General features: G+C 54.2%; 7 protein-coding genes across 7 annotated transcripts; 1 reads left to right on the top strand and 6 right to left on the bottom strand.

Moving 5' to 3' along the window:
- Positions 1-860: 860 nt before the first annotated feature.
- Positions 861-2,948, bottom strand: GUITHDRAFT_51145 (hypothetical protein; the record flags this gene model as incomplete). Its single annotated transcript, XM_005832218.1, has 2 exons — positions 861-1,290; positions 1,339-2,948. Coding segments are annotated over 2 exons (2,040 nt in total), but the record flags the coding sequence as incomplete, so codon positions are not given.
- A 1,624-nt stretch (positions 2,949-4,572) lies between these two features.
- GUITHDRAFT_94792 (hypothetical protein) lies at positions 4,573-5,633 on the bottom strand (the record flags this gene model as incomplete). Its single annotated transcript, XM_005832217.1, has 5 exons — positions 5,040-5,633; positions 4,907-4,989; positions 4,739-4,856; positions 4,654-4,683; positions 4,573-4,605 (listed from the first exon to the last, which is right to left on the bottom strand). Coding segments are annotated over exons 1-5 (837 nt in total), but the record flags the coding sequence as incomplete, so codon positions are not given.
- Positions 5,634-6,023: 390 nt separating this feature from the next.
- Positions 6,024-6,462, bottom strand: GUITHDRAFT_71541 (hypothetical protein; the record flags this gene model as incomplete). Its single annotated transcript, XM_005832216.1, has 2 exons — positions 6,024-6,168; positions 6,368-6,462. Coding segments are annotated over 2 exons (240 nt in total), but the record flags the coding sequence as incomplete, so codon positions are not given.
- A 300-nt stretch (positions 6,463-6,762) lies between these two features.
- GUITHDRAFT_139198 (hypothetical protein) lies at positions 6,763-9,173 on the bottom strand (the record flags this gene model as incomplete). The annotated part of the gene is made up of 6 exons (XM_005832215.1): positions 6,763-7,002; positions 7,055-8,467; positions 8,514-8,616; positions 8,665-8,734; positions 8,905-9,084; positions 9,134-9,173. 6 exons carry the CDS (start codon positions 9,171-9,173, stop codon positions 6,763-6,765), a joined length of 2,046 nt encoding a protein of 681 aa, XP_005832272.1.
- A 615-nt stretch (positions 9,174-9,788) lies between these two features.
- GUITHDRAFT_108933 (hypothetical protein) lies at positions 9,789-11,645 on the bottom strand (the record flags this gene model as incomplete). The annotated part of the gene is made up of 12 exons (XM_005832214.1): positions 9,789-9,846; positions 9,892-9,941; positions 9,987-10,136; positions 10,197-10,241; positions 10,295-10,418; positions 10,512-10,559; positions 10,613-10,657; positions 10,703-10,744; positions 10,794-10,867; positions 10,921-11,441; positions 11,494-11,581; positions 11,628-11,645. 12 exons carry the CDS (start codon positions 11,643-11,645, stop codon positions 9,789-9,791), a joined length of 1,263 nt encoding a protein of 420 aa, XP_005832271.1.
- Positions 11,646-13,975: 2,330 nt separating this feature from the next.
- GUITHDRAFT_139196 (hypothetical protein) lies at positions 13,976-18,186 on the top strand (the record flags this gene model as incomplete). Its single annotated transcript, XM_005832213.1, has 21 exons — positions 13,976-14,065; positions 14,124-14,162; positions 14,212-14,258; positions 14,517-14,568; positions 14,619-14,642; positions 14,702-14,770; positions 14,895-14,975; positions 15,027-15,098; positions 15,265-15,315; positions 15,400-15,498; positions 15,558-15,605; positions 15,826-15,895; positions 16,119-16,239; positions 16,283-16,340; positions 16,616-16,666; positions 16,713-16,763; positions 17,007-17,090; positions 17,219-17,277; positions 17,321-17,377; positions 17,515-17,702; positions 17,996-18,186. The coding sequence occupies 21 exons, from the start codon at positions 13,976-13,978 to the stop codon at positions 18,184-18,186; spliced, it is 1,602 nt and encodes a 533-aa protein (XP_005832270.1).
- A 622-nt stretch (positions 18,187-18,808) lies between these two features.
- Positions 18,809-19,295, bottom strand: GUITHDRAFT_71576 (hypothetical protein; the record flags this gene model as incomplete). Its single annotated transcript, XM_005832212.1, has 3 exons — positions 18,809-18,896; positions 18,952-19,085; positions 19,149-19,295. 3 exons carry the CDS (start codon positions 19,293-19,295, stop codon positions 18,809-18,811), a joined length of 369 nt encoding a protein of 122 aa, XP_005832269.1.
- Between the last annotated feature and the right edge of the window lie 2,689 nt (positions 19,296-21,984).

Raw genomic sequence — 21,984 nt, 5'->3', positions numbered from 1 at the left:
TTTTTCCATCCTTGCCAAAAAAGAAAATGACCCCTTCCCCTTTTCCCCCCCTGTAGAAGATAATTTTACCCTCCCTATCCCCCATTTTCCTGTCCCCACTGTTTTTCCCCTTTTCCCCTTCCTTCTCTTTTCCCCCCCCCCCCCCCCCCCCCCTCTCCTCCTCTCTCTTTCGGCCTCGATGAGGTCGTTGCAGGTGCTGACTACTTCTCTGCCGCGTGGTCTTCGCTCGTGCGCTAGTGTACCATATCCCCGAGCTGTGATGATAGAGACAAGAATGGAGGAGGGGGGGGAGGAGGAGGAGGAGGAGGAGGAGGAGGAGACTAAGGTGGTGGAAGAGACGTTGGAAGAAAGGAGAGTCCTCCAACTTCCCTCCTTTTAATTTTTTTCTGCTCTGTTAATGTGTCGTTCAATCTTCGCAGTCATTATGATCTCAATACAGCAGCCTCGTCCTCCTCCTATTGCCTTCCCTCCAGCTGATCTCTCAAGGAGCCGCTCGCCACTCCCTCCCGCGACTTCCTCCGACGCCTCGAGGAGGAGGAGGAGGAGGAGGATGCTGAGTCTTCAGCTGCAATCACACCGTCAGCACAGTAGGGAGAAAGAAACCAGGAGAAAGAGACCTGCACCTTGAGCAGCGTCGAGCAGCAAGGCTTCTCCATCCCTTGCCTCTCGCTCTGAGCAACCGAAGGAGTCAGTTACTTCCTAGGCTCCTACTCCTCTTGCTCCTCCTCTTGCTCCTCCTCCTCCTCCTCCTCCTCACCTCCTCTCGGGGAATCAGCTGCAAGGATGTCTGCCCCAGGAGCATGCACGACGGGTCCTTGGGGAAGCAAATCCTCCGTCCCCTGTCCGAGCGTTCCTTGGATCAGCTTGATGTACTTGTCGTGCAGCTGCCATGCCAGTTCGACTGCATTTCCCTCGGGGGAGGAGGGGAAGGAGGACGAAGTCCGCGTCTGCCACTGCTGCTCGAAGACGAGAAGCTCCTGCTGGAACCTCTGCTGGCTGAAGATTCGTGTCCCCCGGATCGCCTGCTGCAGGTGCTCGAAGAAGAGCTTCCACCTACTCATGTAGTAGTCTGACAACAACCCCTGCCACTGCTTCGAGGCGTAGTCGGCGATCTCTCCCCTCGGCCCCCACAGCGTCACGAGGTTCCTGGCGTTGAACTCCAGCACCTCCTCCTCCTCCTTGCTCTTCCCCCACGCTCGCGCGTCCTCGATCCACTTCCCCAACAGCATGCGCGGCTGCGTCCCCACCATCTTGTCCATGTCAGAGATGATGCCCAGCAGCGTCTGCATCCTCTCCTCCGCCTCCTCCTCCGTGCTGATTGCTCCTCGAGCGGACGACCGCACAGCAGCAGACCCGGCGAGGCGAGTCTGGCAGAAGGAGGAGAGGGGCTGGAAGAGCCTGGCGAAGAGGTCGGAGAGGACCTGACGGGTCACGTCGGCTATGTCGAAGGAAGCAGAGCTCGAGCACGTGTAGCCATCGGCTCCTCCTCGCGTCGCCCGCAGCAGCTTCAGCCATGCTCGCACCAGGGCTTCTTCAGGGTAGTGCCTCTTGATGGGCATGAAGTCCGAGTTAGGGATCCATCCTGACGCCAAGTCTAGCCGCGGCCGCGACTCCACCATGCTCTTCACCTGCCCCATCTGCGTGCCCGGGCAGCTGTAGACAGTGGAAGCGAGCTCCCTCCAAGCCTCTTCCCCCAAGGCCTTCCTCTCCCTCGAAGCCTCCGGCCCGAGCCTCCTGTCCGCCCACTTCTCGACCCAGCTCATAACGTCGACCTCCTGCTCCCTCCACCGCATCTCCGCCATCATCTCATATACCACTGGGTTCTGCTCGATACCCTCAGTCGTGATCCCCACCCCCACCATCGTCTGGGACTCTTTCTTGGCAACCACCGGGTCCTTGGAGATCACCTGCAGCCTCCCGTACATGCCTGAATTCCCTCCAAAGGAGTGTAGCATGTTCCAGACCCACCTTCTCTTCTCGATCGGCGTCGGCCGCTGCAGGTCCCTCCTCTTCCACACGGGGAACACGTCGGTGAAGAGGTCAAGGATGATCATCCTGTCCTCAGGCACGCCGCTGAGATACGCGTCGAGCTCCCTCTTCTGCCAGAACCTGGCGTCGTTCATGAACAGCCACCCTTGCATCAGCCACACGGCGTCGGGGTCAGCTGCTCGCATCGACTCGAAGACTGCTCGGGAGGAGTGCGACAGGAAGTCTAGCCCGACGCTTCCATGCTCGCTCCTCGGCCGATTCTCGTTGAAGGTGTCGCAGGAGTAGATGTGATTGCTGCCGTAGACCGCTCGCACCTCCTCGACGAACATCTTGCCGATCTTGAGGAAGAGAGGGTCCGTCGGGTCCACCATCATCACGCAGCAGTGCTGCTCAGCGAATCCGCCCCAGTTGCCGTGGCGGGTGAACTTTGCTTCAGGGAACAGGCTTTTCATTCCCTCGGGCACACCCCCAGCAAAGGCAGGGAGCACAGGCAGCATTCCCAGCTCTCTCTCCCTCGCGAGGATCTTGAGCTGGAGATCTCTCTGCTGATCTATCCAGGACTGCGTGAGGCCCCCTCCCCAGGCCTTGATGTTGATCATCCTGTTCCAGGCAAGGAAGGCAGGGCCCGTGAAGTAGGAGGCCATCTGCTCGTCTGTGAGTCCGAGCCTCCTGAAGACGCGCTGAGAGATATACTCCTGGCCAGTCAAGGAGAGGGGAAGGTTGATGCCGCTCATTGCCATCCAGTCGATCTCTCTCTCCCACCGCTCCCAGTCCCACCAAGCCTGCGTGTACGAGAAGGTGCAGACGTTCTCGTAGTATCCCCACTTCACCAAGCTCTGCTTCACGATCGACCTGCCAACCCTCGGGAGCTGGCGGGGCAGCACCAGGGGAAACTTTGACATCCAAGAGGTGTCGACGCTGCAGTGATACCTCAGGTACCAGTTGAGAGCAGACGCCACGGAGACAGCAGTGGTCCCTCGGAGGAGGATCCTTTGGGGTCCTCCATCCACCGTCACAAGGTCATGCACTTCGAAGGAGTCGGCGTCGTCCTCGTTCGACTTGATGAAGACCTCTATCTGGAAGGCCTGGGCTGCCTTGCGCCCTACCACTCTCTCCACCAGAGCTTCAGCTGCACGCCTCATCTCGTCCACACGAATAGGTCGCCGAGCATCAAGTACAGACTTCCGTGGATGCGGGCGGGTGGGCTCGTGCGCTGGGAGGGACCCTTGCTCCTCGTGTCTCGGAACTCTGTAGCTGACGAAGTAGTAGGAGACAGATACCCAGACGAGTAGGATCGCGAGAGAGCACATCACGACAGGAGAGGACATGACCTTCAGCATCCCTTGGGGTCTCGTTCGCTTCCCCACCCGTCCTTTCATCTTATAACGCTCGTTGGTTCCAGTCAGGCACCTTCTCCCTACTCCTTCGATGCCATGGCGGATGGACCTGCCCGCAAACATTGTGAGGTGACGCAGTAACTCAGTGACCTCTCTACGTCTACTTCTACTGATGAGGAATGGAGAGTGTAAAACATTCACACTCTGACCAAATTCTCATTCTGCGCTGCCATGATCTCCTGCTGCCCCGCGCCTGACCTGTTGCACTGCTCTGTTGTCTTCCTGAGACCTCTTCCAAGTCTCGTCTCAACATTTCCTCCTTCTCTTCCCCCCCACCTTCCCTCACTCTCTCTCCTCCTCATCATCATGAACCTCCTCCTCCTTCTCACCTTCCTCCTCATCTTCATCATCATCCTTCTCACCTTTCTCCTCCTCCTCCTCCTCCTCCTCCTTCTCCCCCCCCCCCCCCCCCCATTCCCTGGCTCTCTTCCCCTGCTCTGCTTCCTGCTCTATTCCAGCGCCCCATCCGTTACGTAACGGATAAGTACAATGTTTAAGGGTAACGGCTTTTGAAACCGAGAACGACACTGAATGCACGTGAGTGATGTGCGAACGCAGTTCACCGTCCTCCTCCTCCTCCTCCTCCTCCTCCTCCTCCTCCTCCTCCTCCTCTTGCCCCTCCTCCTGCCCCTCCCTCTCTCCTCCTCTTACTCCTCCTCCTGCCCCTCCTCCTGCCCCTCCTCATACTCCTCCTGCCCCTACGCATCGTAATGCTCCTGCTCTTCCACATCCTAGTCCCCGTCCTTCTGCCTCTCATCCTCATCCTTGTCCTCCTTGTCCCACTCACCATCCTCTTCATCTTTCTCCTTCTACTCATCTTCACTCTCATCCGCCATCACCACCACTAGCATGCTCGCTATGATGCACGGTGAGAGTTTGAACCGTTGTGAGAAGGCCATCTCACAATGGTATAGAACTCACCAACACCCTCGTGATGTAACAACGGGACTCTGATCGTTGACGAAGTTCCTGTTATTTTCACGGACATAATGTTGTTGTGTTCTCATCACGTTCTTGAGTTGTCATGGAGCAGTCTCGTAAGGTGGGACTTTCGGTTTGACGTGAGCAGCAGGTACCATGAGGCGGCGTGTGGACCCTGCGATCGAGAAAGACCTTGCGAGACGAGGGTTTACGAGTTATAATACACTACTTGCCATCATGTTTGTTATCTGCTGGAATGCTTCGAGTATTCCTCCAGCTTGTCCGCTGCATTCAACATCTGACAAGGAAGTGAGACAGAGATCCAGAGAGATTCCTGACTCCTCACCGTCTCCTTCAACTTCTGGCACACGCGGTCCTGTCCAAGGAGCTCAGAACTTGCTTTGTTACCCCCCCAACCTTCTCGCTCCCACCTGGTACTGACTGCTCTTGGACTTGAGTCTCTCTGTGATAGTTTCTGCCACCATGTTCGCCCCCTTCTTCTTCAAGTCCTTCACGAAGGACGAGGCAGTTATCGTGCTCTTCAGCCTCCTGCAAGCCACGACGATCAGTACAGACACGCTGAGCAGACAGCCAGTGACCCCGTCTGCTCCTTGATGACCGACGCCTGGGCAGCAACAATCGCTCCCGTCATGGCGAAGTCCATCGCTTTCATGGTAAAGAGCTGCAGGAGGAGGATGTGAGAGGGGGTCGACTTCAGATCAGGGCCCTCACCGAGCTTGATTGACCCTCCCCTGGTGTTTCCGAGCCTCGACCGGCAGCACCCGCGCTCAACGCCCCTCGGGCAATCTTTGCTGCTGTGGCGAAGTAAGAATTCTCCTGCTTCTCTAGCTCCTGCATGACGCCCCTCAACGAGTCGGCGAGCTGCCCAAAGCTCGGCCTCTCAACCGGGTTTCGCATGAAGCAGCCCATCAGCACAGGATGAAACGCGGGGGGTGCGGAGGAGACGTCAGGGGTCTTGTTCTCTTCGCACACAGCTCGCATGATCTCCCCGATCTTCATCGTCTCCCATGGCATCCTCCCCGTGCTCATCTCCAGCAGAGTGCAGCCGAAGCTCCACACATCCGTCTTGGTCGTCACTCCTCCTGCCGGGGGGCTCCAGGCTTCGGGGGAGATGTAGTTTGGGGTTCCCATCACCTGCCCCGGGCTGAAGCTCTTGCACTTGAAGTCCATCTGGCGGGAGGTGCCGAGATCGCTGACGAAGACTCCGTCGCTGCTCTTCTCCCACAGGATGTTCTGAGGCTTCAGGTCCATCGCGACCACGTTCTGAGCGTGCAGGCTCTCCATGGCCTCGCAGATCTCGATGGCATACTTGCAGCATGACACGGGAGGGAGAGACCCACCGGAGGCATCGCACAGCTGCCGCAGGTTCATGTCGTACTTCTTCATCACCATGAGGATCCCTTCCCTGTCCTCGCAGATGCCCAGCAGCTTGCAGACATGGTCGCACAAGATTGTAGCCTTCTGCATAAGGAAGATCTCGTTCATCTGCTGCGGCTGGGTGAAGTTATCACCCTTCAACAGCTTGACTGCAACCTGAGTCGGCTGCCCGTTCCCGTTGAGCAGCTCCGCGTCATAGACGGTCCCCTGGTTCCCCTGGCCAATGGCTCCCTTGAGCACTATCCTCTCGCGCTTCAACATCCATGCGTCAGGGATCGCCACTCCTCCTGCCGTTCGCTGTCTCGTGCGCTGCTTCATCTCAACATAGTCGACGATGGCGTTTCGAAGAGCATGGTTGGGAACGATCGTTGTGTCCTTGAGCTGTATGCCTGTGATGGGACAAGTCTTGTACCTCCTCAGGTGGTCTTCTATCGCTGCTTTTTCGAACGTGTGCCCAGTTTCCCTAGGAACAAGTCAGACATGCTCTACAGAGTCACAAGCCGGATGGCTCAAACGAAGGAGGCAAGACGGCGGCACCGAACAACAGCTTGAACAACAACATCGACCGAACCACAGATCAGGTAGCAGCAAACTCATCAGAACATTCTTGGGCATGTCCAATGACAGATCGCACAATCAGCACATCTCGACGGGCTTGTCACCTGAGAACGTGAGGGTCTCGCATGACCTCTAGGAGGATGGGGCACATGAACGAGTGCGGCACCTCCTCCTCCTCCTCGCCCCCGCCTCCCAGCATGGCGGTGACTTGTATTTGTTAAAGTTTTTTGTAATTCGCCATTTATAGAGGCAGCATTTTATAGGCAATTGCTGTTTTTGTAGGATGGACAATAGAAACAAGCTACATGACAGTGCAGAGCGATTGACATGAGATTCTGATACAAGAGATTCAAACGAGGTTTCAAAGATTTCTATTCCTGTTAAGTTTCTACATGCCATTACACTCAGGATCTTCAAGCTATCAAGTAAGAAACAGCCAACTCCGACCTTGCAGCCTGTCGGCGGGGTACAACCCCTGCAAGCAAGGGCCCAAGTTCATCTACACAGGCTGAGCCACCGAGGAAGGGAGTTGAGCTCCGAGGGTTTGCAAGTTGCTCGGGCAAAGAGGATTTCCCATCCTATCAAGAGCAGCTGTAAAATGAGGAACTATGCAGACGACATCTCCAGCCATGACGTGGAAAGGATTGCTGATGTGGGTGATCAAGTTGTAGTTGAGGTCTGCTAGCTCAGCATCTGTCGTTCCAAACCGAGAAGCAATCTGAGCGAGAGTTTCTCCTGGCTGGAAGGAAAGAATCAGCAAGCAGGAGGAGCGAGGAAGGAAAGTTGCTCACCAAGATGACATACTCGTGCCCGAAACGATATGTCGATTGGCTCATGATCAGATCTGGGCTGTCTCCTCCGTTGAGGGACCACAAAGCAAGCCAGTCGGTCTTGAACTTCGGTGCGACAGATATGGAGCTCTCTCCAGATCCCCACGACATTAGACATTTTTCCTCTCCTTGTTTAGAGCCAAGAACTCCAGACAAACATGTCAAGCAGATGGAGGTGTTCGACGGCTTGAGATTGTTTGAGATGATGATGCTGGTGCTGTCACCAGCCTGTGTAGTGAAACTCACCATGGAGTTCACAAGATTGAAAAGCCATGTGTTCGCTGTTGAATTTTGATAAAAATTCGTCATCATATCATTGACAATGAGTTGATGGGTAACAAAATCACTCCAGAAGAACAAGAAATGATGAGGGTTCTGGTCAGAAAGCCAAATTCTGTAATTATTTGGAAGCAAATTGTTTCTTCTCAAGATCGTGACCTTTTGAGATTTCAACCAATCATACCTGCCACCTCTAATCTCCTGCTGTGCGTTACAACTGCAACCGTCATAGCAACAGTCGTGTAATTTTCCACCAGTTTGCACGAAAATCATCTCCTGGGTTTGATCATTGAGAAACGAAATGTCGGCGAAGATTATGGACGGATAGTAGTGCGTGATGTACCTCATGTAGTAGGTCTTATCATCGTCTGCAAAGAACCACTCGTTCTTTGCAGGAAGGAGGAAACCTTGGGTGAGGAAGTTTGGTTTCTTGCCGGGCAAGGTGGGAGCGGTGTAGCTGCCAAGGAAACTCTTATCTGGCACCGACGCATTCAAGGTACCCCATGGATCGTTCTGAAAAATATGCTTCTTGTCGGGCCCGTAAATTGCCAAATCTGAATCTGTGACGGATCGAATTTTCGCACTAGGATACCTCTCTTGCACATACCATGCCCAGAACGAAGCTCCAGATCCACCCGTTGCCTTGGAGTTTTTCAGCCCAGTTCCAACCACGAGCACGTCAGTCAAGGAAGGAAAGTACTTCATCATCCATTGGACTGCCAGACCAGTGTTGACTGCTCCGACATGATGAGCGGTAATACAAGAGGGCGCCCCAGCATCGTACGTGATGCTCCTGTTACCAATGTGCATGTCTCCCGTACAATCCGGCACGACTACAACTGACCAATCCGCGAACTGCGAATCTGACTGCAGTATTCCTGTCTCAAACGTCGACTTTCCAGATGGCGACCAAACATTCTTCAAGGCCTTGGGAACAGCGGGGGCAAGTTCGTCGATGGTCTGGGGAACGCCCCCAACGACGACTTGGTAGCTGTCAGACAGCGAGTCTACAGCCATCTTGCGGTCAGAGGGTGTGCTCCCAAGGCACGTAGCTGAGTCCCAACACATTCCACCGGCCAACAGAACCAACAAGACCTAGACATCCATCAGACTGTAGGTATCAAGGGAGGAAGGCGGCAACCTTGTTTGCGTTGGTTCCCTTCTTGGCAAAGAATGAGAACTCTCGGTTGCCGTGTCCGCACACAGCAGGACTTCCGGGCTTCAATTCATACCAAACGTTAGATCTACAATGTCGTGTCAAAGGAGAACCAATCATCAGTGAAGAAATTTACGGTCCCAATCCGGTCATGCCGTTCGCATAGTTACAGACATTGTTCACGCATGTTGCTGCCTTACTTGTACCTGCAGACATCTCTCAGAAACAGACATCTCTCAGAAACAGACATCTCTCAGAAACAGACATCTCTCAGAAACAGACATCTCTGAGAAGCAGACATCTCTCAGAAGCAGACATCTCTCAGAAACAGACATCTCTCAGCATGCAAGAATGCACTGCAGCCCTGATCACTCACATGCAACGTCTTGCTGACTCAACGGCGGTTCAAAAACTTGGTCGTTCGGCGAGCCATCGGGGTTTTGATGCATGTATCCCTTACTGGTCAAGATCGGGCATGGCTGAGGAGTACGTGATAATCCACAACCAGGAACAGAAGCAGTTTGCGCGTATAGAAGCGCAGGCAGGCAGGAGTAGACTAGAAGGAATGTCAAACTCAACTCAAGGTGAGTCTCACAAGTTCTCACATGTCAACAACGACAGCTTCGCTGCAGGCATAGCAACCATCTTGGAATGAGTGTACGGAGCTCAATACCAGTTCCTCACAGCCTGTAACACATCTTGGTCAGAACATACCCGCTCCCTGTTTCTTCTCCTCTCTCCCCTCCATCACTCCGTCTTGCACTCCTCCATCTGCCTCCAATCCTTCCTCCACTCGTCTCCATCCTCTCCACTCTATCATGAACTCTCCATCATTTCCACTCTCCTCCTCCTCCCCCCCCCCGGTTCCTCCCATGTCCTCTGCATTCCCTCCAAGTACCAGCATGTCGGTGTCTCCCAAAAGCCAAGTGTCTGGTGTTCCAGGGGTCCTTCATTGATTACCCCACCCCCTCATTGATCGAGTAACTACCCAGCTTTTTGTACCATTTTGTGTCACCCCCACCCACTAGAGGACATTGATACGAGGGGTGCTGGTACCCCCTTCTTTCCAGGGCAAAGTACCCGTATCCGATCACAGTCCCCGACAAACACTGGTCAAGTGGGACTGGAAGCGGAAGGAGAGCGGGAGGGAGCATGGAGCATGGATGATAGGGAGAAGAGATCTTCATGCTAAGTTGGAAGACAAGAGTTGATGTTATTCGAGCTCATGGCGGATTGATTCAACATTTATTGCGGATTGATTCAACATTTATCTGCGTTGTGCTCCAGGTACCCCTCCAGGATCCGTGAATCTTGTGACCTTGGCAAGCACGGGGTCACGGGATCATTGAGGAGATGGTCTTACATGTATTCGGGGATTTTGGTGCGAAGCTTGATATCAAGGTCAATCTGGGCCTGTGTCAATCGCGACACAAACGCTTCCATCCGGAAACACGTTACCACGCCAAACCTGTACAACACAGCGCAGCTTTCACTTTCATCAACAAGCTCGAATCCATGACTTTTGGCTGATGACATGATTGAGGATGAATCGTGTTCTTGCTTGTCAATCATGGTCAGCGTGAAGATGACCGAACAATCCTTAGCGCTCTGTCGAGAAGCAAGAACCAACCGTTCAGTGCTCTACGATGGAGCCAATCAGCATCTCACATGTGCAATCAAGTACTCTTCGATGAGCCTGTCCCAGTCTCCAACCTTGAGACAAGAGCATGTTACAGCGATCAGCGAAGAGCGCACAGCAAACGTACAGGAGGGAGCTTAGCAGGTGCCGACGACCGTGCATCAGCCTCTGAATACTCGTCAGGGTTGGCCAGGCATCTGTGCATGTGATAGATGTTTTCGATGTCAAGGGCGTCCAGAGCTTGTAGCTCCCTGCAAGGAAGGGGAAAACTCAATCGGCCAACTCAATGGGCAAGGATAAAAGAATGGAATGAAGCACAAAACTTGCAAACTCGGACAGGGCACCTGATTCGAACAAGCACTTTCGAGTGCTGAACGACTTTGGCGAACAGCCTACAGCCTGGGGAATCAGAGCATTTAAGGCTAATGCTCACGAGCAACAATACCTGCAAAAGTCCTCTTCGGACTCCCAACTGCGAGAGAGGCCAGGGCTAAAGGAACATTTGAATGATTGTCAGTCAGTGAAGGCAACGAACCTGCCCAGCACTTCGCGGAGCTCTTCTTCGCTCCCAAGATGTCTGCAGACAAGTTCTTTCATGCACAGATGACAAACCCGTCCATCCCAACCTGATCGCGCTGCTGGGGCCGCTACAGACCCAAACTCTGAACACGTTTTGCGGGTCCTGCATCATGTTGCGCACCTGAGAGCTAGGAGTGAGTCTAAACGTGTCCCTGAAGTTATCAATACTTCTACCGCTGTCTGCATTCGCAGCAAATCTCCTGAGAAGAGGTCGAGGGGGTCGTAGGAGCTGATAGATGTTATCTTCCCGGTCCTCAGCTTCTCGTATTGCATCATGCGGTATCTGCTGACTTGTGCCTTGATGGCTGTAGCTGAACTCAACAGCTTGCGATCGGGCAGGGTCCCGCACTTTGGTTTGATCTCAATGCCGAGAAAGACCTTGCTTCCCACCAAGAGCTCCTTAGGCACGGATACTAGATCCGGCAGCAGCCATCCAGACCTCGCGGTCAAGTCCAAGTCTCTGGTCAGCCGGTGCGCAGGTCGCAGACCGTGACAGGAGGACTTGACGCTGGCGAGAAAGTCTCGAGACACTAAGACGAGGAGTCCTCGTGGAAGGCAGGAGCCATCAAGCTTGGAGAACTGTTGCCGCTGTAGAAATGCGTAGCTTTCCTCTATTGATGCGCACTTGAAGCTCTCGTCGCTGTCTATTGGAGCTTTGCGGAGTCGTAAGACCTTTCCTTGAAGACCCTCCTTGTCTGCATGAACCTAAGTTATCAGTTGTCGCTCATACAAACCCGAAGAGTTCACCGCCAATGTAGGCCATCACTAAGTTCATGGAGCCCTCCCCCCTGTATCGCCACTCACGAGCTTCTGCTGCTGTCAGCAGGCATGCTTCCTGCACGTGCAATGAGCTGAGTGTAGACAACAACAACAACCCTCACCTCGGCACCGACGACCATGGCAAGTCTCAAAGAGGAGAAGAGGAGGAGCAGAAAGCGAAGGATCCTGGCGATCAGCGTTCTTTCGCTGCCATCAGCATGCTGGTGTGTCTTTTACCGCCAGCACGTCATGGTGATGCACTCATTTCCCTTCCCTCTCCTTCATCCTCTCTCCATCGCTCCCTCGCTGCCGTTCCATCCCATGCAGTGTCGGGGCGTGTCGGGGAGAGAAAATTTCTACAGGAGGGGTCTAGGACTGAAGAAGGCTAAGGGAGGGGTAGGGGTGGTCGCAATGGCGGATCAGGAGAAGGCCGGGGAGTGGCTGAGGGAGGTTAGCGACTTGTGCTCAATCCTCTCCCCCTCTCCCCCTCTCCCCCTCTCCTCCTCTCATCTCCTCCTCCCTCTCCTTCCCCTCCTCCTCTCATCTCCTCCTCCCTCTCCTTCCCCTCCTCCCCTCATCTCCTCATCTCCTCATCTCCCCGTTTCCCCTCTTCTCCCCTCCTCCCCTCCTCCCCTTCTCTTGTCTCCCCCCTTCGTCCTGCGGGTGAGGCGCTTTCTCGTTTCTCACTTCTTCTGCCTCCTCACCCGCAGCTGCTGGAGCATCGCGATGAACGCGCCATTGGAGTCCAGGAGGTGGAGACCTGGGCTAGGGAGATGACAGAAGCAGCAGCCGCAGGCGACTCCTCCTCCCTCGAATCCTTGAACCAGTTTGCCCATCACCTGGCACTGTTTCCCGTCTCGCAGAGCTACGGCAGAGGAGAGAAGATGAAGATCCGGACAGGAGCTCTAGCAGCAGCTGCTTCCTTTGTCCTTGGCCTTGGCCCTGTGCGGTCGAAAGACTACCTCCACATCCTCCTCCCCAGCGTTGCGAGCTGTGCCAAGGACACGGACAGGAAAGTTCGACTGGCAGCGCTGGAGTCGCTGTACAACATCTGCCGGACCGTTCGCCAGGTGAGAAGAGATGGTTTTGAAAGGAGGAATTCACCGGCACTCCCCCCTTCGTCATCTCGCTATGGATACACCAACAGCACTCCATCCAACCTCCGCCTCCTCTGCATCCTCCTCCTCCTCCTACCGATCTTCTTCCTCTTCCTCGCCTGATCCTCATTTGATCCTCCACTCCTGCTGATCTTCTCCTCGCTTCCTCCTCCTTTACCCCTCTGACTTTCCTCTCTATCCTCGTGACTCTGAGCTCCGCAGGCCATCTCTCCCTTCTGCGCTCTCCTCATGGACTCGCTCATCGCAGCAGCGAACGAGCAGGACGACGATGTTGCTGAAGCCCTGCTGGCAGTGGAAAGTCTCCTGCAGGTTCATGCCGCAATCAGCTCCCCATTCCCTCTTGCCACCCTCCCCCGCATGTCCTATTTGCTGCTCTCTTTAGCGCTCCGCTCTGCTCACTCCCCTCCGCTCCCCTCCACTCTCCTCTCGCCGCTTTCCTGACCCTCTCCTCTACTCCACTCTATTCCTCTCACCTCCCTCTCCCTTTCTTCCCCTCCGTTCACCTGAACCCTTCCGTCCCGATCGCTCCACTCAGATCATCGTCTGCGAGTCCAACGATATCAGTGCTGTGGTGAGTCGAGCTTGACTATCGGAGTTGGGAGGTGAAGGAAGCATGAGTAGAACATCCTCCCGACCTTCCTCGCCGGCTTCCGTCTCGACTCCTCCTGCAGCTCTTGTGCTGTCCTCAGGTAATGTATCGCACATCTCTCAAGTCGTGCCAGCTTCTCTTCCCCCTCCCTCTCCTGTTCCTCCTGTTCCTCCTCCGCTTCATCATCATCATCATCATCATCATCATCATCATCATCATCATCATCATCATCATCATCATCATCATCATCATCCTTGCCGAGGCTGCCGCCGTCTCTCTCGACCCTCCTTCTCTTGTCTTTTGACTTCCTCGTCTCCTACCTCCATGTCCTCTGCAAGTACTCACATCTTTCAAGGTGGATCATTGCACTCGAGAGCTCGCCATGGTTAGGGAGAGATTTGCTGCACAACCACGCAGAGTTGACGCAGGTTGTAACGGGGGGGTGAGAGCAAGAAAATGGTTATAAGACCACGGCAGGCGATTTTTATGATGACGTCGCATAACGACAACTCAGGTAGTTGCCGTCATCATCATCATCATCATCATCATCATCATCATCATCATCATCAACTTCACCACCATCATCAACAGCAGCAGCAGCAGCAGCAGCAACAACAACAAAACCATCATCATCATCAACAACAACATCATCATCATCAACATCAACAACAACAATAACAACTTCACCACCACCACCACCACCACCACCACCATCATCGACAACAACAACATCATCATCGAAAGCTCTATCGTCCCCCTCGCCATGGCTCTAACTATCATGATGACGATGGTGTTGACAGTGAAGACTTTAGCGTTGGAGTGCCTGGAGCAGTTTCACGATCGTGCCATTGATGTGATGATGAAATCTTCGGTCATGACAAGGAGACAACCTGACTTTATTTGTCTCTCAGGCCCTCAACAAATCGAGACATCCGTTCTCTTACTGTGAGGTAACTGGCGATGAGCTAGTGATCGTGTACATTCATTTACCTTCGACAGGTTCTCGAGGTGTTGTTCAACCAGTGTAGAGGCATCCACGAGGGAAGGTTGCCATTTCCTCCACAACCTGCCTTCTTCCTCCACAACTTCACCTTCCTCCGCAACCCCTATGCCTCCTCCTCACCCTCTCCTCGTTCTCCACGCCTCCTCCTCACCTTTTCCTCTCCCTCAACAACTTCTCCTCTCCCTCCACAACTTCTCCTCTCCCTCAACAACTTCTCCTCTCCCTCCACAACTTCTCCTCTCCCTCAACAACTTCTCCTCTATTTCCTTACCTTCTCCTGCAAGTAACTCCTACTGTCCAGGTGGTCGATGGCCGTGCGATGGATCCGAACTATTATCAGATATCGCACCAAGGTTAGCGCGTGATCGCAGCTGTGGCTGGTGATGGTGACGTGGCACTGCAGGAGATTCACAACTACACGGCTGAGGTTGAAAAGTTTGACGTCTCGCCCGCCCTGAACATGACATGCCCTTGCTGCATGTTCAGCTCCTCGATGTATTGGTAGCCCTGTCGGAGAGAGCTCGTGCGGGCTTCCACTTCGATGTCGTCGAGCAGGTTAGGAGCCCTTCATGAGCAGGAGCAGGAGCAGGATCAGGAGTAGGAGCAGGAACAGGATCAGGAAAAGGAAAAGGAACAGGAGAGGAAGGAGGATGAGGAGGATGGCGCTGAAGGAGAGCAGGTGGAACATTGCCTGGCCGAGCTCGAGGCCGAGGTCACACAGATCTTGTGGACGGGCGTCAAGTGGAGTGCGGAGGATCAGGTCGACAGGGGAGGAGGAGGCAGCAGGTGCTGACGCTGGTTGGGATCTCAGGAGAGGATAGCAAATGTGACTGTAGAGGTTTCCAAGTCGGACAACCGGAAGCTTCGATTCACCGTGCTGAAGGTAAAGCTCTGGAGCTGTTTGCACAGCATTTCGGCTCAAGTCACCTTCGATGCCTCACACCAATGATTTTTTGTTTGGACATCTCCATGCTTGTCAAGGAGGTTTTTGTCCCTTCCTCCATCTTCGCACTTGACTTTGTGAGCCCTCTGACTTGAAATATCTGCAGTGGTTCAAGCTTCTTCTCTCGTACCATCCCGAGTGTCTTGTGTCGGATAAGGTCAGGGCCCGAGTCTCGTGATGGAGTTGACGGCCCGCTAAGGTCTTCATCTCCGTGCTGTCGGGACTCGAAGACGACGAACAGGCGGCTGAGCTCTGTATTGACATCGGTAAGAGAAAGGATCCGATTAGGGAGCAGGAGCAGGAGCAGAGGAGAAAACCAGCAAAACTAGCAGGGGCGGAAGTAACAAGAAAGTGACGCGTGTGATGTCAGTCGGTCAAATCTTCCGGACGAAATTGCAGGAGTCCTCGTTCAAAGCTCTCCTTCAGAACCTTCTGAACTTCTTCAAGGTGTGCAAACCTCTCCTCCCACCCCGCTCCCCGCCCTCTCTACTCTTCTTCCCTTCCCTACCTCCTCCTTCCCTCCCTGACTCCTCCTCCTTCCCTCCCTGACTCCTCCTCTTTCTCTCCCTACCTCCTCCTTCCCTCCCTACCTCCTTCACCACCTCCTCTACCACTAGTCCTCTTCCTCTCCCACAGCACTGTTCTGACGCGCACTCCCTGTGAGCAGGAGAAGCGAGTTCTTCTAGACACAAGAGCTTCTCTCGCCATCAACATGCTCTGCGATTCCATCGGGCCAGGTGAAGAGAAGGAGGAGGAGGAGGAGGAGGAGGAGGAGGAGGAGCAGCAGCAGCAGCAGCAGCAGCAGCAGCAGCAGCAGCAGCAGCAGGAGCAGGGAGGTTGCATGCTGAGGAGTTAGCAGAACAAGCGTTCACCTCCGTCTGCGAGATCTTGACGTCTGAGGACGACATCCTCTTCGTATGCCGTCCTCCTCCTCCTTGGCAGCTGCTCGTGACGTGGCAGTGCTGCAGGTCGGAGAGTTTGTGGAGAAGCTCAATCAGATCCTGCTACTGGAGAGCAGGATGAACACCTTGCGGAGCAAGTTGCCCAACTTCAGATCGCACGCGTCATCGTCATCGCTCAAGTGGATCGCAAGGCGTGCTCACGTATCAAGTGACTTGCGGCAGGCTGCGGTCCCGAGGAAGCACGGAGGAACAGATCAAACTGTTTGGGATTCTGTTCTCGGTGAGAGGAGATGGAATGGCGAGGAGGGAGGGGTGGGAGAAGTTTGGAGCAGGAGCAGGAGGAGGAATAGGAGGAGGAGAGAGAGTCAGGAGGAGGGGGAGGAAGAAAGAGAGGCAAGAGGAGGAGGAAGAGGAGGAGGGGCAGGAGCAGCAGCAGCAGCAGCAGCAGCAGCAGCGGCAGCAGCAGCAGCAGCAGCAGCAGCAGCAGCGGCAGCAGCAGCAGCAGCAGCAGCAGCAGCAGCAGGGAGATTGTTTCCGTCTCATTCTCCTCATCAGACTTTTGTTGTCAACGAGGTCGCGGCCCTATCCATCGCTCTCCTGTGCCAGGTGAAGGAGGCGGCGCCCGGCCCAGCTGACACCAACCTGATGTCAGGCGTATGAGATGTCCTCGTTCATTGTTGGCCAGATCATGTCGCACATCCATGTAAGATCTTCCTCCTCCTCCTCCTCCTCCTCCTCCTCCTCCTCCTCCTCCTCCTCCTCCTCTTCCTCCTCCTCCTCCTCCTCCTCCTCCTCCTCCTCCTCCTACTCATCATCATCGCTATCCTCCTCCTTTTTCTCATCCTCCTCCTTCTCATCCTCCTCATCCTCCTCTTCTTCGCCTCCTCCTTCCTCGCATCCTCATCCTAGTCGTCGTACTCTCACTTTTCTGTTTCCTATATTGCAGGAAGGGCGGTCGGCGTCAACGTACAACAGAAACGCTCTTCTCCTGACCAGACTGGACAAGCTCATCCGCATGTTTGAGCTTCCGGTAAGGAGGGGAAGGGTAGAAGGGAGCCAAGGAGATAACAGGGAGGAAGCAGACGTAGGCCAACAGGGTCGGAGAGGACGGAGGGAGCGAGGAGGGAGGGTGAGCGTGTTGTGACGTGGGAGGTCAAGGTCTGGGCGAGGATGAGGCTGGACTTTATGGATCCTCAGAACAACCGACATCTCAAACGGTAGGGAGCGCCTTTCTGGTTGCTTTCTTACCTGCCGATCAAGATGCATGGAGAGTATCGACGCTCTGATGCCCCAGAGCAACACCTGGAAGATTTTTAGGTGAGGACGAGGACGAGGACGAGGACGAAGACGAGGAGGGAGATTGGAAGCAACCAAGGAGGAGAAGGGAAGGAGGGAGGAGGGAGGAGACTGGGCAGGAGGAGAGGGCGCGGGGTGCGTGGGTGACAATCTCATAGGAAGAGGTTGAAAACTTTGCAAGTCGTGGAGATCGATATTCTCGAGCATTTCATCCAAGAGTGCCCGCGAGACAAGCCTTCCCAGCAGCGAGCTGACGCCCCTCGCTCCTCCGGTCCTGCTGAGGAGGAAGAGAACTTGACTCGTGGATACTTCGACACCTTCATGAAAGGACAGGACAAGATCTCCCGTCAGATCTTACACGCGGGCTGCTGTGACAAACATCGATAGCGAGCACTCCTCCTCTCAACCTGAACGACTAGCGCGGGAGGAGGAAGAGGAAGAGAACTTCAACGACCAGCGCGGGAGGAGGGAGGAGGAGGAGCAGGCAAAATGAATCGCCCTCAGGCGGAGGACACAGAGACCAGATGAGCAGCTGCCTCCTCTGGCCGAGCGGAAGTAGTTGCAGGAGGTTGCAGCTCTTTGTGACTGCCCTCGTGAGATTGCTTGATGGCTGAGCATGTGACTGCATGGAGGATGCAGAAGCTCAGAAGGGAGGACGGGAGAGAATGCGGGACGAAGAGCAGGACAAGGACCCGGACGACGAGAAGGACGAGGACGAGGACGAGGACAAGGAGGGAACACGAGCTCTGTTGGATCTCTTGCTCTCGCTCTCCAACTTCCTGCCAACCTCATGTGTGGAGGCACATGGGCCTGCCTTGTGTCTCCACTAGTCACTGGGAGCCTGTGGAGCTGAGGTGGAGGAAGTGAGAGAAAGGTAGGAGGGGGAGGGACTGCAGGACTTGGCGGAGGCAGTGCAGCGCGTTATGATGAGCGAAGAGATGAGACGACCTGGACTAGTGGAAGGCGGACGAAGCTGAGGAGTTTGAGAAGGAGAGATTGTGAGTAGAACAAAGTGTTGATAGGCTATAGGCGTTGCTAGTGATGAAAACCTTGCTTGAGCAGATGTCGATCGCCAAACTGTAAGGGAGCAAGAGGAGAAGGAAGGAGAAACAGACTTAGACCACGACACAACCCAAGAGATTCTCACCTGGTCTGCTGTTGGGAGCGAGAAGATAACGCTCTGAAGGGCATCATCTTGAGCCTCTTCTATCCTCTTGCCCTCGTTGTACTTGTCAAGATCTATCGGCTTGCCTGCTCATCGACCGTCAGACCAGCGACAAGCTGGAGAGAGTGAGAGAGTTGCCTTCGCAGATGTGCTCTATCGCCTCGTCCATAAGGTGCGTGACGTCATGCTGCAAGACCAGAGTCAGCCCCCAGCAACTGTCCCGCACTGATGAGCATCAACCTGTGAGGCGACGAAGAAAGTGATGCTCCCGTTGTTGTCATGCACCTTCAAGGACTTTTAGAGTCTAGCTGGTGCGAGAAAGCAGAGCATACTGGTTCAATGTGCAAGTGATTCCAAAACAGGGTTCCGTCTTTCCTGTTAGCAAGAAAGAACAAAATTACAAGACCTACAAACAACAGGCCGCCCTCACTTGTAATTTAGAATGCATGAAGACACAGGACGACCAGCTTTGATCGCTTCGCGAATCTCAGTCACATCATCTCTGTCTGTGTCGGGCCCTTGCAGGAATCTGCAGTTACGGCCAAGAATTTCTTCGCGGGTGTACTGCCGGGTTTGTCAATCGAGTGAGGTTGGGAGTAGATTCAAACAAGAAGCAAAACCACCTACCTGAGTCAAATCAAAGAATCTTTGGTTGGCAAAGACAATCGGACAGTCAGGAAGTCGAGCGTCTGCCACGCAGACAACCTGGTGTTGCCATACCCGTGCGTTAGACATTTCTATGATGCCCCTTGAGAAGATTTCAACTTGCCTCATTTCGCTGCAAATCTGTCAAACGAGTCGTGTATGCTTCATTGATAAAAGCTGGCTTCTTCTCCTGATAGCCACAGTTACCACCTTTGCACAACCATGGCATGTACGTTGTACGTACATGCATCATCATCTTATGGGACAGCTGATGCGCAAAATCTTCTGTCGAATCGAAATGGTCTACTGAGGGAAAATCCTGTAGCAACAAAAATTTCAACGGACTGAGTTTCCAAGGCTTTAACCTGCTCTCGTACCAAGGTATTTCCCTTGTCATCCAACTCCTCCAAATTCCCTACAATCATCTGCAGATTTCCTTGCTTATCCTTGACTAAAATACTTGTGAGGGACGCATCGGGTCGGTTCAAGCAATCCACACAAACCAGGGCATACGTTGAGATTGGTCCAGAAAGTGCTCCTGTAAACATGTTTCAAGAGCAATAAATAGGTACGAGCGGTGTTACCCATCCCGTTTGTGGCAAATCAGCTTGCAGCCATACTCTACTCCGTCTTCGACAGACTGTTTGCTCTCCAGTGAGACAGTCTTACGTTGGAAAAACACTTGCCTTCTGCAGGTCTTCGACGGCGTCCTTGTCTGTTTGAGGTCCCTTGAAAAAGAAATATTCCTTTCCAAGGCATTCATCCATAGAGTACCCTAAGATAAGCTCATGGTCAAGAATATGACGAACTCTGGCTGTTCAGCAACATACCTGTAAGTTTGCAAAAATTCTCCGACACGAAAGTGATGGGATAAGAATCTCTGTGTACATCCGCTAGAAAGAAGCTGATCCGTTGCCTGTCAGAACTTTGCTAGGATGAAAACTTCAATCCTTGCCTGCTTGCCTGCTGATTGAGCTTTCCCATAATCTCCATCGCTGCAGTGCTGCCCGCATGTCTTGCGGCAGTTAATGGCGACAGAATACCGGCTGGGTTTGTTGGCAAAGACGCAGGAAAGGGGGAGGTGATCGGGGATGCGGTGTTATCAGTCTTGGAGGAAGCGGTCAGGGAAATACTGAAGAAACAGACGGAAGAATTACCTTCGGGTGCATTGTACTCGATGCGTGGCTGGCGTTATTCAGTTTCAATCAGTCCTGCCTGCTGCCACTTATCACAAATTGAAGGAACATTTCAAGTCCAGCATGCTTTGGGAGGATGTATATGCCATTCAGAACAGGAACAGTTATACAAGCTGACTCTGGGTATGAATGGCTACAAAACTTGCAACCGCTTCCTAGTGCATGTTTTGGAACCTCTAGAATTTTTTGCATGAGAGTGGTTCAGTCATCAGTATACCATCAGTCAATCCGGTCCCACCACCCTAGTGCTCGATCGATCCTTCACATCAATTTTCTGCCGCTCTCCATGGAGTTCAAATTCGTCCCACTTGTGATTCTCTCCTTTGAACATTCATACTGGCACCGTGTTCCTGATCTCAACCCAAGGAACGCGCAATCATCAACCTGACTTCTACCATCTTCCGCCTGCCTTCCCTCTCCCGCTCTCCTCGCATCCTCCGCTCGTCTCTCCACAGCTCCAGCTTCGTCCCCGCATGGTAGCCATGGCCGGCGCGCTGACCGCAGGGTTATTCTGTAGAGGAGCAGTGGGTGGGGTCCAGAACCACTCACCGGTGGTATGTAAGATATACCCTTCACCACCCGTACATATGACTACCAGGGGGGTCATTTAATGAGGGTGGTGCAGGGTATGATGAGTATATTCCGAGTTCAGCACCCGGTCATGTTCATTTGACCTTTATTTGGAATTTATAGGAGGTCCTAGGTATTCTATGAACCAAAGTCCTAGGTCTACTATCACTTATCGCACCAAAAATCTGCTTCTTTCCCCCTACCCCCTACCCCCTTTTGAGATTGTCAAAACAACCCCACGGCAGCAAAATCCGATAAGGTGATAGGGGTAGGGCCAGTAGCAAGAGGGGTAGTCACCCCTCTCCTTTCCAAAGTCACAGTGTCGGCAAGTTACTACACCCAGTCACGTGGCCGGATGTGGGGGGTGGGGGGTACTATCTGTCAGGTCCCTGGTAAATTGTAAGGACTCACTGACTACCCTACCCCCCCCCCGCCCGCCCGCCCGCCCGGCCCTGGTCATTCCGAAGTTTACCGCGACTGAGTCACGGTCAGCCGTGATCGATGACCGTACCGTACCGCCGGTACCGTACTTGATCCTTTTGATCACTCCCGAGTCCGGCGACGGGCCGGGGCCCGGGACTCAGCGGCGGCCGAACTTCCGTACCGTCGGGGCCCGGACGGGCCGGACCGTACGGGCCGCCGCGGGTCCGTAGCATGGCAGCGCGGCACTGACTCAGTGTGACGGTGACTTGCCGGGGCGCCCGGCGGCCGCACTGCGCCGGGCAAGCCGCCGTGCCGCCCGGCCACCGGCCGGCCGGGCGGCGGGGCCGCTGAGTGATTGATTGATCGTGATACTTTTTATGCCAGCCGTGCCAGTCAGATAAGCGGCCGCCGACTCTCAGATAACAAAACTCTCCTGTAAACCAAGACGACCCTTACGCGTTTCAAGGCGGCAATGTAGGCAGTACCGGCGGTACTACGGAGTACCGTACCGTTCAGTACTACTGTACGGACGGTACCGGCGTGCCGCAGCCTGTGCTGATCCGGGACCCGGTCACTGCCAAAACTGTCTCAGTTCAACGGTTGGCAACTAAGGTCGATCCGATCATGAT

This window comes from Guillardia theta (genome assembly GCF_000315625.1).
Source record: "Guillardia theta CCMP2712 unplaced genomic scaffold GUITHscaffold_36, whole genome shotgun sequence".
In the NCBI taxonomy this organism is placed as follows: Eukaryota; class Cryptophyceae; order Pyrenomonadales; family Geminigeraceae; genus Guillardia; species Guillardia theta.
This window is presented reverse-complemented; position numbering and strand designations above follow the sequence as displayed.